The 12,993-nt window shown below is 42.9% G+C and overlaps 1 protein-coding gene across 40 annotated transcripts in view; it reads left to right on the plus strand.

The window, feature by feature from the left end:
- Window positions 1–12,993, plus strand: part of MAP2 (microtubule associated protein 2) — a 224,041-nt gene that overhangs the window by 178,670 nt on the left and 32,378 nt on the right. For 25 of the 40 annotated variants that reach the window (XM_017829566.1, XM_017829589.1, XM_017829592.1 and 22 more), the window contains 4 exons: window positions 2,674–2,931; window positions 5,287–9,054; window positions 9,307–9,513; window positions 9,910–10,044. The exons of 7 other annotated variants lie outside the window; for them this stretch is intronic. In XM_017829566.1, the coding sequence (XP_017685055.1) occupies window positions 2,674–2,931; window positions 5,287–9,054; window positions 9,307–9,513; window positions 9,910–10,044 (4,368 nt within the window). Of the gene's footprint in view, window positions 1–2,673; window positions 2,932–5,274; window positions 9,055–9,306; window positions 9,514–9,909; window positions 10,045–12,993 lie in introns of all 40 variants that reach the window. 8 more of the 40 variants (XM_017829595.1, XM_017829596.1, XM_017829598.1 and 5 more) reach the window with 3 other exon arrangements.

A 12,993-nucleotide genomic window follows, 5' to 3' on the forward strand; every position in this document is an offset into this window, starting at 1 on the left:
GGAGCAGCTAGTTCAAAGAAGTGGAAGCTAATTTTTTCTTTGTGCCAGAGAAATACTGCCAACAACAATGTGCAAACTAGGCCAAAAGATGGTTATGGAGGTAAGTCAGTTGTTAACTCAATGGGGAAAAACCCCACATCTATACCGAAGATAGCTGTGGGAGGTCTTTAATCTTCTAGCAGGCAAAGTAAGTAAGTCTTACCTCAGTGTACATAGGTGATTTCAGCCAGTAATGGGTCATGTTTGACTTCCAGTTGTTTTGTGGACACATCCCGTTAGCATTGTGCCAGCTGACTGCAAACAAGGAGGGAAAAAAGGTTTACTGTCTCTCTGTACCTCCTTTTTCTATGACCTGAGCACATTAGTAAGTAGTATTTTATTAGTAGGGGTTACATAAAAGTGAAATGGCCTTTGAGGAATCAAGGGAGAATCTATTTCAATGACTAACAGGAAAGCTCACTTCTTCAAGGCAAAATAGATGACATTTGATTTCTCAGCATTTGACTGACTCAATCTTGGGACACAGGAGCTGAAGTTAAAAATAGTACTGAAAGGTTTGTGTCTCAGGAGGATGGAGCTGTGTACTTGAAACTGCTCACTGGGTCACTTCAAGAAAACCAGAGTTGTTCTGAATTAACAGGACAATATAGCCTGTTAACTGCAACACCACCAGTAAGATCAGTGCTAATAACTGAAGTTCGTTAATGTCAGCATGTCTGCCTGAAGCTCAGGGAGATAGAAAATTGCTATAGCTGGGGTGCCTGTACCTGTACTTAGAGCACTCCTGGCCTGGTTAATTCATAGGCATCTTCCTTTTCAGTCATGTGCTTCTGGAGAAAGTGCAAGATCTCAGAACATCTATGTGAGGAAGAAAAAAGGGGAATAAGCTGGATCATCAGTGGAAAGATAGTCATTATGAAACAGCCCCCCTCACTTGCTGCCTGTAGGCTGGCAGTCTGCTTGGCATAAGAGTCTACTGCACAAAGGGAAAATGTAGGATTCCTTTGTTAAGTCAGGGATAACTTTCTAGTTTGAGTAGTTATTTTTAATCATGTAGCGTTGTGTGAAGTGTCTCAGGAAATGGAGGTGTATACCTGGAATGGTTTAGAGTAAAATGAGAGGCTTTCCCTAACATTTTTTAGTTGAAAGGGATGCACATACAAAACATCAAATTGGAAAAGGAAAAGTAAAGGAAGTTATTCAAGTCAGGGCCTCTTACAGCTGAAGACCTGCTGTCCTGCCAGGCTGCTTTCACAGTCTGCTCATGTGTAAATATCTCTGTAACGCTCAGGCATCGGTCCAGGTTTGATTCTGAATCTTCTGGCTTCTGTTCATTTAAGATGTTGTATCTAACACTAATTATTTTATATGTTATTAATAATGTGTTGTTCTTTACATAATGATATTTTCTCAGACTCAACTAGTGTTTGTGTTCCTTAAATCACTCTTTAAAGGCCATAATTGAAATGGATGATTGATTGTCTGCTCTTCACTGGGCCAGTCTCAGGAGAAAAATCGAGCCCTCGTAAAGAGGTTTTGTGTTAATACCAAGAGGCTGCATGCAGCCACTTCTAGATTTGAGAGCACTTTGTTCTAAGTCTGATTCAGCAAAGTACTTAATCATAAAACACACTTTACACCCAGGGAGGTCATCAGGTTGCCTGCAGCATGGCTACTGGTCAGCTGCTTAACTGTGTTGCTGAATCGGAGGTTTCACATTTAATCCTGACTTCTTATCGGGGGAATGCTAATAGTGCATAGGAATTTCAGCTGAGTAGCAGTGGCAGGAGTGCAATTCCAGAATGGAGACTTTTCTAATCGTTTTCTGCCATGGCATGAGTAAAGACTGTTCTTGATACTACTCTACTGATTCTAACAGCCCATAAGGTGAGCAATATATTTTAGAGATTCAGATGAACAAATAGTTACGTTGAATTCACTGGTTTCTTTGACTTAATTGGTGATGAGGGGGCTAGTGGGGAAACAGCAAAGGAAATGAAGAGTCCTTCTGTTAAAATGGTGATTTTCACATACAGATTTCAGATGTCAGCTTAAGGGAGAATTTGTTTGTAAACCTGTTCAGTGTAGAAATATTGGCTGAAATCTTGCAAAAACCATTAGTTATCAGCCATGCACAAGGCCTGTTAAGGCTCTGGAAGTACTCAGTATTTTGCCAAAGATTCACTTTGCTGGTATGTAGCAGTCAGTATTACCAAGGTCAGTGGAAAGAAATCAATGCCTTATACCTTCTTCCACCTCAGCTGAATGTCTGGTACTGGATTAAACAGCACATATATCAGAAACATATCAGTGTACTTTGAACTCATTGATGCATTGATATTTTCAGAGCCATCCATCATTCAATACCATCTCCATTTGCAATGACTCTTTGACCCACAGTCATCTTTGGGAGAGGTATACCTCTAAAACACTTTCAGCTCTCCTCTTACAGCATAAACATGTTTCTTTGGCGGAGACAGGCTTTCAGTTTGGTTTTTTTCCTAATGAAAATTCAGTTCCATGGTGACCAAAATGGACTGGATGCTAGCAGTCCTTTGACACCCTTAAATCCAAAATGTTGAGTTGAAAGTGTTAAGTAAAAGCAGTCCTGTTCAGCTGTGTGCTTGGTGCTTACTGTTGGTGTTGATGTCACCTCCTTTTTCCATCCCCAAGAAGAAGAACCGATAAAAAGTCCAATGTCTGTGGAAGCCAAACCTGCTGCTCTTCCTGGGAAGCAAATGGGGAAAGAGCACGGGCCCACTGAGCCTTCGGACCAGGCCAAGGGCCTCTGTGAGGGTCAGCCGGATTCTGGTTCGGAGGCCAAAGTGTGTGGTGAAGACAAAGTGCCAACTGTGCCATCCAGCAGGGACAGTGTAACTGCTGTGGTGGGAACACCCCTGAAAGACATACCCCCTTCCTCGGCTGAGGAAGGTGTGTCCTCCTTAGCTTTGCATGTGTCTGCCGCTGGTGAATCCTCCTCCAGCTTTCTCCAGTGCTTTCCAAGGCTGCTTCATTTTCTGTTTCTCCCATTTATTAGTATGACTGCTCTTGTTATTATGCTTGAAGAGTGTGTAGCAGATAATAAGATTGTGTAGGTGCTGTATGACAACATGGTTTCCCACCGCTGCGGCTGATTCCCGATTTTTTACTTTGCCATGATGAAATGTGCTTTGCAGCTGAGCTGATTCCTCTGCGTAAGCCTTTTTTGCCCATCTCAGATGTGTTTGCCAGTCACATTGCTAATCTGTGTATATTTTTTTTCTTTTTGGTGCAGAGATTCATCTGCGTTTCTTTTAAACAGCAGATTTATTGCCTTTGACTATGACATAAAGATGCTTAAACTGTAGAAATGTTTTCTTTTGCAGTGTGCAGGTTTTTTGTTTGGTTGGTTTGGTTTTTTTGTGTGCGCTTCAGTGCATTCTGGTTTAGCTTCCTTAAAGCTATTGCTTCTTATGTCATACCCTTGCCATTCATTGAGTCCACCCCTCCCCTCCTCTCCTCAGTCATTGCTAGAACTCTGATTTTTTGTGTCTTACCTTATTACAAATGTTTAACCCTCTATAGTGCCCTTCTTAGGAAAAGCTTCCATCACTTCCACTGGGACGTTTGCCTTCAAAGTGAAAGTTAGAGTTGAGTGCATTGGGTGAAGTTCTGATCTGTCCTCTGAACAAAATATTTGCTGCAGTAGTCTTTCAGTACATAAGAACTAGGCTTCAGGATTTCCCTTTTAATGGTATTTCTCCTCAGCCAGTGCAATGAGGTTCAAAGACATCTCGTGTGGAGTAGTGATGTACCCGCTCCCTCCCTGGCTAAGAAATGCTGCATCTGGGAGGCTGGTGTTCTGGCTGACCCAGCTGGAGAACACTGAATTCCTTTGGCAGTCAGAATATGTTTAGATACCATTGGTATTGTTCATTTGCACTACAGTAGGATACACAGAGAAAACCAGTATCTAGCTATTTAATTGCTGAGAAACAAAGATGGCCAGCCCAATGGCCATGTCTTTATACTTTATAGGATTTTTAAGTCAATCACCAAATGTAAAAACATAAAGGAGCAAAATTACTGTAGACTTCTAGTTTGGCTACCTGTGGAGTTCAGAATGACAGTTGCATTTTAGACCCAATATTAACCTATGCAAATATTTAAAGAATGACCGATACTTGGATACTAAGTATTCTTAAAAAAATCAGATTCACCAGGGCCATGGCTCCATGGACTCCAATGGCTCCATGGCTCCATGGACTTCAGATCAGATCTGAGGAAATTCAGAATCGGCCCAATGCTAGTTGTAACAAGCTTTAGAAAAAAACTCATAAAATTTTTTTTTACAGATTACTGCAGAAAGATCTGCCACATTCTGCAGTCTCTCCATATTTTCAATGATAGGAAGATTTCAGTGTGATAGGAATCACCATTTTCCATAGGATATTAAAAAAAGATCAATCTATTAATGATTAACAGAGTGTGTATTAAAAAAAATTTACTGGGTATTACTTTCTGAAAATATAGTGACAGAGTATAAGAGTAGTATTTTTAGTTTCAAATTAGCTTAATTAGGGTTAATCAAGTATTCTTTAACTTCAGTTACAGCTGTAGTTGACTGGCCATTTCAAAGACCAGACCTTCAACATCTGGGTCTATTAATAGATCTGTTGCTGATTTACACATGGTGGTCTCATGACAGAAGCGAGATTTTTGTCGTTTGCCAAAGTGAATGTTAAAAGGTGGTACAATTAAAAAACCAGCCTCTTCTGGCACTTGCAAAACTTTTTGCTTGCATTATCTCTTTAGTTTAGGCTGCATGTAGAAGAAAAATGCCAAAAAGATGCAGAAATGTATAAATAAGTATGTTTTAAATATCAGCAGCACACAAATATACTATTGATTCAATTAAAGTTGCAGACTTTACTAATGCAAAACTAACATAAAGGTACAGAGCCCAGCAAAGCTACCAATGACGTGAGGATTATTTGTGGCCTTTGCTGTTCTATACAAATCATGAAGATGAAGAATTCCCATGAAATCATCTCATTTCAGTGGTCACATTTATATGTGTAAAACTCACATTTTCACTATCAAACCTCATATATTGAAAGAAAACTAGGATTTAACACTCTAAAGCAGATTTCTAGGTGGATGGCCTTGCTGCATGTGTGCATCTTTCTTCCTCTCCATTCCATCATTCGTACCAAGGTGTTGTAAGCCACATGACTTGCCTGCCTGTAAGTGCTTTAAATAATATTGTTATAAAACCCAAACAAACTACTTCAGATTTCCTTGCAGCCACGAAGATGGAATTCCGTGTCCAGGAGGGCGCACGCCCTTTCGCAGCAGGACCATTGGACACAAAGCAACATGAATCTGGGAAAGACAGTAAGACTGTTGAGCAACCTAAATACGATGCCTTAGTTCCACAGCCAGCAAAAACAAAGGCTGTAGATAAAAAGGAACCAGAGAGCAAAGACAAAATGCCTTCACCTCCATCAGAAAAGGTCTTGGATACTGATTCACAGAAGAAAGGGGAAACCAGTTTTGCAGAACCTGCTGCCAAACCTCCTGCTCCTCAAGAACAGAAGGACTTGTCATCTCAACTGCCTAAAGGGAGCAGGGCAGAAGAAAGGACTGCAGTTGTGCCCTCATCAACCAACCAAGTTATGTCTATCAAATTTCCAGACGACCTTAAAGATGTCCAAGGTGTTACCATCAGCTGTGGTGAAAGTTCTCTATTGCTGCCAGAACACAAGGCAGAAGCAGCTAAAAGTGAACTTCCTTCAGGCCCATCTCCTGCTGTCCCCCAGGAGCTTTCGCTCAAAGACGCCTTCAAAACAAAACAGGAGCCCAGTAACCAACTGTTTGCCAAAGACCTCAGTAAAGACGAACAGATCCACGGAGACAGGATGTTAGCTCTGCAAGAAGTCTCACCACTAACTGTAGATGGCCTGAAAACGCCAAGCACCCCAAAAATTCCTCCGTGGGGGGAGGAAAAGGACATGACCAAGGATGAGAGTGATGAGGAAGAAAGGTATGACTTCTATGATAAAGGGGAGGCTCGAATATTAGATGATGGTAAATTAACCACAAAACCTGAAGTTAAAACAATTTCCCTAGACAAAGCAGACTTTCAGAAGGATGGTGAAACTAAAAAGTCACCTGATACTCTCAAAACAGAAAAAGAAAAGGACCGAAGTGTGCTCCCAGCAACAATAGACATGAAAAAGGAGGCAGAGCCAAGCACACAGCTACTCCCAGCCAAGTTAAGCCATGAATGGACTCTTGAGAAAACAGCAGAGCACCCTGATACCACTCAGTTATCCGGAGTAATAGAGAAAACCCCTGAGGCACCAGGTTTAACCACTGAAAAGACTTCTAGTCTTGAAGAAAAAGATGTTAAAAAAGATGCCAAGGAGGGTAAGACAAGTGTTTCAGCTCCTCATCAAATGAAAGAGGAGGAAGATCGTTCAGGAATGTCAAAGTATTTTGAAACCTCTGCTCTGAAAGAGGAAGCCTTCAAAGCAGATGGTCTGAAACAAGGCAGTGATTACTATGAGCTAAGTGACACTAAAGAGAGTATATATGAGCCTTATCAGAGAGGTCGTCTAATACCAGAAGATGAAGAGGAGGAGGAGGAGGAGGAAGAGGAGGAGGAGGAAGAATTACAGACAGAATTAAATCAGCAGCAGGCTGTGCATGGTCACGAAATGGGGTACAGTACCCTGGCTCAGAGCTATACACCAGACACATCCGAAGAACCCAGCTCCCCAACAGAAAGAATGTTCACTATTGACCCCAAAGTCTATGGGGATAAGAGAGAACTTCACAGTAAAAATAAAGATGACCTGACTCTGAGCAGGAGTTTGGGACTTGGGGGGAGATCTGCAATTGAACAGAGAAGTATGTCTATTAACTTGCCCATGTCTTGCCTGGATTCAATAGCTCTAGGATTTAGCTTTGGTCGTGCACATGATCTTTCTCCCCTGGCTTCAGATATTCTAACTAACACTAGTGGAAGTATGGATGAAGGTGATGACTACTTGCCAGCGACCACACCAGCACTGGAGAAGGCCCCCTGCTTCCCCATTGATAGTAGAGAGGAAGATGAGCACGTTGCAGAAGAAAAAGCAACACCAGAAGAAAAAGTCCAGCCTGAAACCTCAGTTGAATCATCTTTCCAGGCCAAAGATTATTACAAAAATGGGGCTGTCCTGGCTCCTGACCTGCCTGAAATGTTAGACTTGGCAGGGACAAGATCTAGATTAGCCTCTGTGAGTGCAGATGCTGAGGTGGCGCAGAAGAAGCCAGTACCTTCTGATGCTGTTGTGGAAGACAGCAGCACAGCCCTGCCACCTGTGACAGATGAAAACCACGTAATTCTTAAAGCTGAAAGTCAGCTGGAAGACTTGGGCTACTGTGTTTTCAATAAGTACACAGTCCCACTCCCTTCTCCAGTTCAGGACAGTGAGAATTTAACGAGTGAAACCTGTCCCTTCTACGAAGGCACAGATGAAAAACTGAGACGCGGCTTGGCTCCCGACTTGTCTTTAGTGGAAGTGAAGCTGGCAGCCGCTGAAAAATCAAAAGAAGAATTCCTTAGGGAAAAGGACTTAGGTCAGCATGGTGAGTCAATTCTGGTGAGGGACTTGGAGCAGGAGAAAAAAGAGAAGCTAGATACTGTGCTAGAAAGAAGTGAATATCAAGTTGACTCTAAAGAGGTCTGTCCCATTAAAGGAGCAGAGCCAGAGAAGACAAGAGCTGAGGCAATGTCAGAAAGGAAAGAAGAAAGTGTGACTGGTAAAGTTCATTTACCTGGTGATACCATGTTTGACAGAATACCTGCTTCACAGACAACAGTAGAAAAGGATTCTGTTTCTTTGTTGATAGAGAAAGAGAAGACTCTTAGTGTTGTTCCTGAAATAGCTGAGACAGAAGCTTTGGTAAAACCAGATTACAATGCTATAAAGCATGATATGGAAGTAGCTGCAAGGAGAGCTGACCAAGAAAATCAGAGTCAGTTAGATGCTAAGATTGGTGAGGTTGTTTCCTCTGTTAAAAGAGCAGAGGCTGAACCCAAAGACGCTCAGCAGAAAGATGAGACCATGTTCTCCAGAGAAGCAAAGGATGCAGATGTACTTTCCAAGACTGAGCCTAGTTACATGAAGGATGGCACCAAACTGTCAGAAACAGAAATTAAGGAAAAAGTTCCTAAGCCTGATCTGGTACATCAAGAGGCAGTTGATAAAGAGGAGTCTTATGAATCTAGTGGAGAGCATGACCAAGCCCAAGAAAGTTTGAATGGGGAATCTGTGAAACCAGAGGATGTCAAAGCAGAACCTCCAAAACCTCCCATGTCTGGGGAAGAGTTACCTGCAGAGTTACCAGCAAAGGAGACTTCTATGGTGCAGCTCTTTTCCAAAGCTGAGCATCTCCGGGAAGAGCCTGCTGAGATCCAGATGGAGAGCATACCACAGCCTGCAGAAGGAGCTGAAAAGATTCCTGATACAGCTGTGAAACCTGTGGAAACCCAAAAGCTGCTGCCATGTGAAGTGGCACCTGGGGCCACAAAGGGGGAAGAACATGAGGAAGAAGAGGTGGAAGTAGAGCAAGAAGAAAAACAAGAGGATAAACAGCATCTTGTATCAGAAATGCCCCCAGGCTTTGGGGAGCCTGCTGCTGAAGAAATGCTAGCCAAGGGTAGCCCAGAAGCAGTGCCTGAACTGAAAGGCATTATTGAATCAGTGGTGACAGTGGAGGATGACTTTATCACAGTGGTGCAGACAACAGTTGATGAGGGTGAATCTGCTTCTCACAGTGTGCGCTTTGCTGCTACTCAGCAAGAAGACATCGAAACAGGAGACTCCCAGGCTGAAGAGGAGCTGGAGGTTGAAGAAGTGGAAATTGAACCCAAGGAGGGCTCCCCAGAGGCTCCTGCTTCACCCCAGAGAGAAGAAATCCTGCTCACCGACTACAAGACAGAGATTTGTGATGATTACAAAGATGAAACAACAATTGATGACTCCGTCATGGACACAGACAGTCTCTGGGCAGACACTCAAGGTGTGCATTATCCTTTCTGTTTTGTCTGTTGAATATTTTTGCTTCCAAATCATAGTGATTGAAAAGCAAAATTATTACAGTTATAATAGTAATCTCAGCATGTTTCAGAAAAATGGTAAAAATAGTCTGCCTTTTTTTTTTTATTAATTGTCTGCTCTGTCTTCAACTGTTTTTTCCCCTGCTCCACCACAGTATTGTTAACATTTGTTACTAATCTTTTGTTTGTTGTTACAATTTGCTCTGATCCTACAGATGATGATAGGAGCATCATGACTGAACAGTTAGAGACTGTTCCTAAAGAGGAGAAGGCAGAGAGAGAATTGCGAAGATCATCTCTCGATAAGCATAAAAAAGAGAAACCTTTTAAAACTGGGAGAGGCAGGATTTCTACTCCTGAAAGGAAAATAGCTAAAAAGGAGCCTAGCACACTCTCCAGAGATGAAGTGAGAAGGAAAAAAGGTTCATATACCACTCCCTATTACAGTATTTTTTTTATTTGTTTTATTTTCTTACTGTCTTACAGTACTATGCGGTTAATCTCTTGTACATGATATGCACCGTAACAGTATTAATGGTGGTGTTTTTTTAATGAGACATTGTACAAATATATGAGAAGCCATGTGCAAGGCTCACTGCTCCACTGGCCCTGTTTCATTATAGACATTCCCCACTGGCCACCGGGTAACGCATCTGAGTTAATGCACTGGCGCTTCCCCTCTTCGACGTTGCCCCCGGTAAAAGCGGCGCATTGGGTTGGAGCTGTGGAGCAGTGGGCCTGCCACTTGATGTGTCATATGAAACTGTTTGCTGGGGTTTTTTCCTGATTCTGTGTTTTTGTGTTCTTTTTGTCCATAGCAGTGTATAAGAAAGCTGAACTTGCTAAAAAAACTGAAGTTCAGGCCCACTCTCCCTCCAGGAAAATCATTTTAAAACCTGCTATCAAATATACTAGACCAACTCATCTCTCCTGTGTTAAAAGGAAGCAGACAGGTGACTGCATTCTGTTCAGTTATGCAATGTGGCTGGCAAACATAGACATTTTCTTTTGTAAATCTCATGGCTATAGCAGCTTCTCTATTATTTTTTTTCCTCCAAGAATATCAATCTTCACAAATAGTACTTTTTTTCTTTTTTTTTAGTGTTTTGTACCATTTTTTCTTTTCTTCTTTCTTTCCTGGTATTTGTTTATTTGATAGAGGCCATGATCATGTATGCTTGTCGTTGCTTGGGCCTCCAAGTGCTGTTGTTGTAACTTGGCATCGTGCTTAGAGTGTGGTGTTCTAGGAATCTCTACTCATCATTCTATTCTTTTTTTTTTTTTAACTGACTTTTTTTTTCTGGTGGGAAAATGTTGACAGCTTAAACCATGGTATGCATTTCCATTATTTTGCTTTTTTACTCTCATGCATAATAAGAAGTGTTTCAGACTTATATTTTTGCTGATTGATGTTATCTGCATTGACAATTCCCAATCTGATGTTTATGCTGTACAGTCAAAATCCACAGGGGGAATCCAGCCACATGCAGCATGGAGCCGAGAGAGGAGAAATCTGGGCTCACACTACGAAATGCATTCCAAGCAAAAATCTTAATATTGGTAGAGGAAGATGAAAGGAAGAAACAAATGATTCCTGTTACAACTTGACAGGTGTATCATTATTTGGAGGACCAAAAGAAATCTTTCAGCATTTTCTTCATATTATTCATTGTTCCTGTGAGTTCAGGGTGGAAGGATGAATATCTTGACTTAATTGGTGATCTTAAAAAAAATGCCCAGCTAAAAGAGGCCAGGTTTTCTGTCACATAACACAAACACATGCTGCAGTGGGTGTTTGAGTGAAACCAGGGCTATTAAGAGAAGAACAGCGCAGAACTGCATAGGTCTCTTCTCATGGCTTAGAAATTAATGGGAAGATTTATTACACATCGTGTGGTTAAACAGAGCAATACCAAAAGTGTCCCTAGGAAGTCATTCCAATCTAGTTTTACACCATTGAGTCACTCCTGTTCTAAATGTAGACCAGACTCAGCAGGGAGGTCTGACTAGGGAAAATACAATAAGAAGATATGCAAGTTATAAGATATGCAGATATTTCTTAAGAAGATACGCAGATAAGTTATGCAAGAGTAGGTTTAATGCCATTCCTCAGCTGTGTGAAGGTTGTATTGTCTACTGGTTGTCTTCCATTACGTTGAGTTGGAAGGGACCCACAAGGATAATCAAGTCCAGCTCTTAGCCCTGCACAGGACCAGCCCCAAGAGGCACACCATGTGCCTGAGAGTGTCATCCAAATGCTTCTTGAACTCTGTCAGAGTTGGTGCTGTGACCACTTCCCTGGGGAGCCTCTTCCTGTGCCCAACCACCCTCTGGAGGAAGAACTTCTTTCCAATATCCAACCTAAACCTCCCCTGACACAACTTCAGGCCATTCCCTCAGGTCTTGTCACTGGTCACCAGAGACCAGAGATCAGTGCCTGCCCCTCCTCTTCCCCTCACGAGGAAGTTGTAACTGCAGTGAGGTCTCCCCTCAGTCTCCTCTTCTCCAGGCTGAACAGACCAAGTGCCCTCAGTCGCTCCTCACATGGCTTCCCCTCAAGGCCCATCACCATCTTTGTTTTCCTCCTTTGGATGCTCTCTAATAGCTGAATATCTTTTTTATATTTCAGTGCCCAGAAGTGCCACAATATTCCAGGTGAGGCCGCCCCAGGTCAGAGCAGAGCAGGACAATCCCCTCCCTCGACCGGCTGGCGATGCTTTGCCTGATGCCCCCCAGGACATGGTTGGCCCTCCTGGCTGCCAGGGCACTGCTGACTCATGGCCAACTGGCCATCGACCAGGACCCCCAGGTCCCTTTCCTTGGCACTGCTTTCCAGCACCTCATTCCCCAGTCTGTCCATACATCAGAGGTTGCCCCATTCAGATGCAGAATCCGGCCCTTCCCCTTGTTGAACTTCCCATGGTTGGTGATTGCCCAGCCCTCTAATTTGTTGAGGTCTCTCTGCAGAGCCTCCCTGCCTTCGAGGGAGTCAACAGCTCCTCCCAGTTTTGTGTCATCTGCAAACTTGCTCAGTGTCCCTTCCAGTCCTGCATCCAAGCAATTTGTGAGATGCTGAAGAGCACAGGGCCCAAGATGGAGCCCTGCAGGACCCCATAGTGACAGGTGGCCAGTCTGATGTCACCCCAGTCACTATTACCCTCTGTGCTCGACCCATGAACCAATTGCTCACCCACCACATGATGTGTTTATCCAGCTCTGGGCTGGACATTTTGTGCAGAAGGATCCTGTGAGAGTCACTACTGAAAGCTTTACTGAAACCTCAAAAGATTACATCAGCTGGCTTCCTGTGATCAGCTAGGTGGGTTACCTTGTCAGAGAAGGAAATCAGGTTTGATAAGCAGGACTTTCCTCTCATGAAGCCTTGCTGGCTGTGACTGATGACAGTGTTGTCTTTGAGGTGTTTTTTCCATACTTCCCAGAATAATCTTCTCCATAACTTTACCAGGCACTGAAGTCAGACTGACAGGCCTGTAGTTTCTGAGGTCCATCGAGAATTTTTTTCACTGTTTGTAGCAAGGTCTGAGAAAAAAAACATATCACATCTGAGCTGTACACCCCTCCTCATCCTCCTCTACGTCCTCTTCCTCCCCCTGATCCCACTGCAGGGCTCAAGTCCCCAACTCTGAGTCACTGAAACTCTGCATTTTTACCTGTGAATTCCCACATTTTAATTTATGATAGATTTTTCTTTTTCTTGCCCTTCTTCGAAATCAGGACAATATTCACCAGCTTCTGAGTGGGACCTCTCCAGATTCCCAAGACCAGTCAAAAAACATGGAGAGAGGTTGTGCAATGATATCAGCAGCTCTTTGAGGATTCTGGGATGAATCCCAGGGGATCATACTAATTCTCTGGGCAGCCTGAAGTCTGCTCTCCTCATG

This window comes from Lepidothrix coronata, unplaced genomic scaffold, assembly GCF_001604755.1.
Source record: "Lepidothrix coronata isolate B3197 unplaced genomic scaffold, Lepidothrix_coronata-1.0 Scaffold165, whole genome shotgun sequence".
NCBI classification, from domain to species: Eukaryota; Metazoa; Chordata; class Aves; order Passeriformes; family Pipridae; genus Lepidothrix; species Lepidothrix coronata.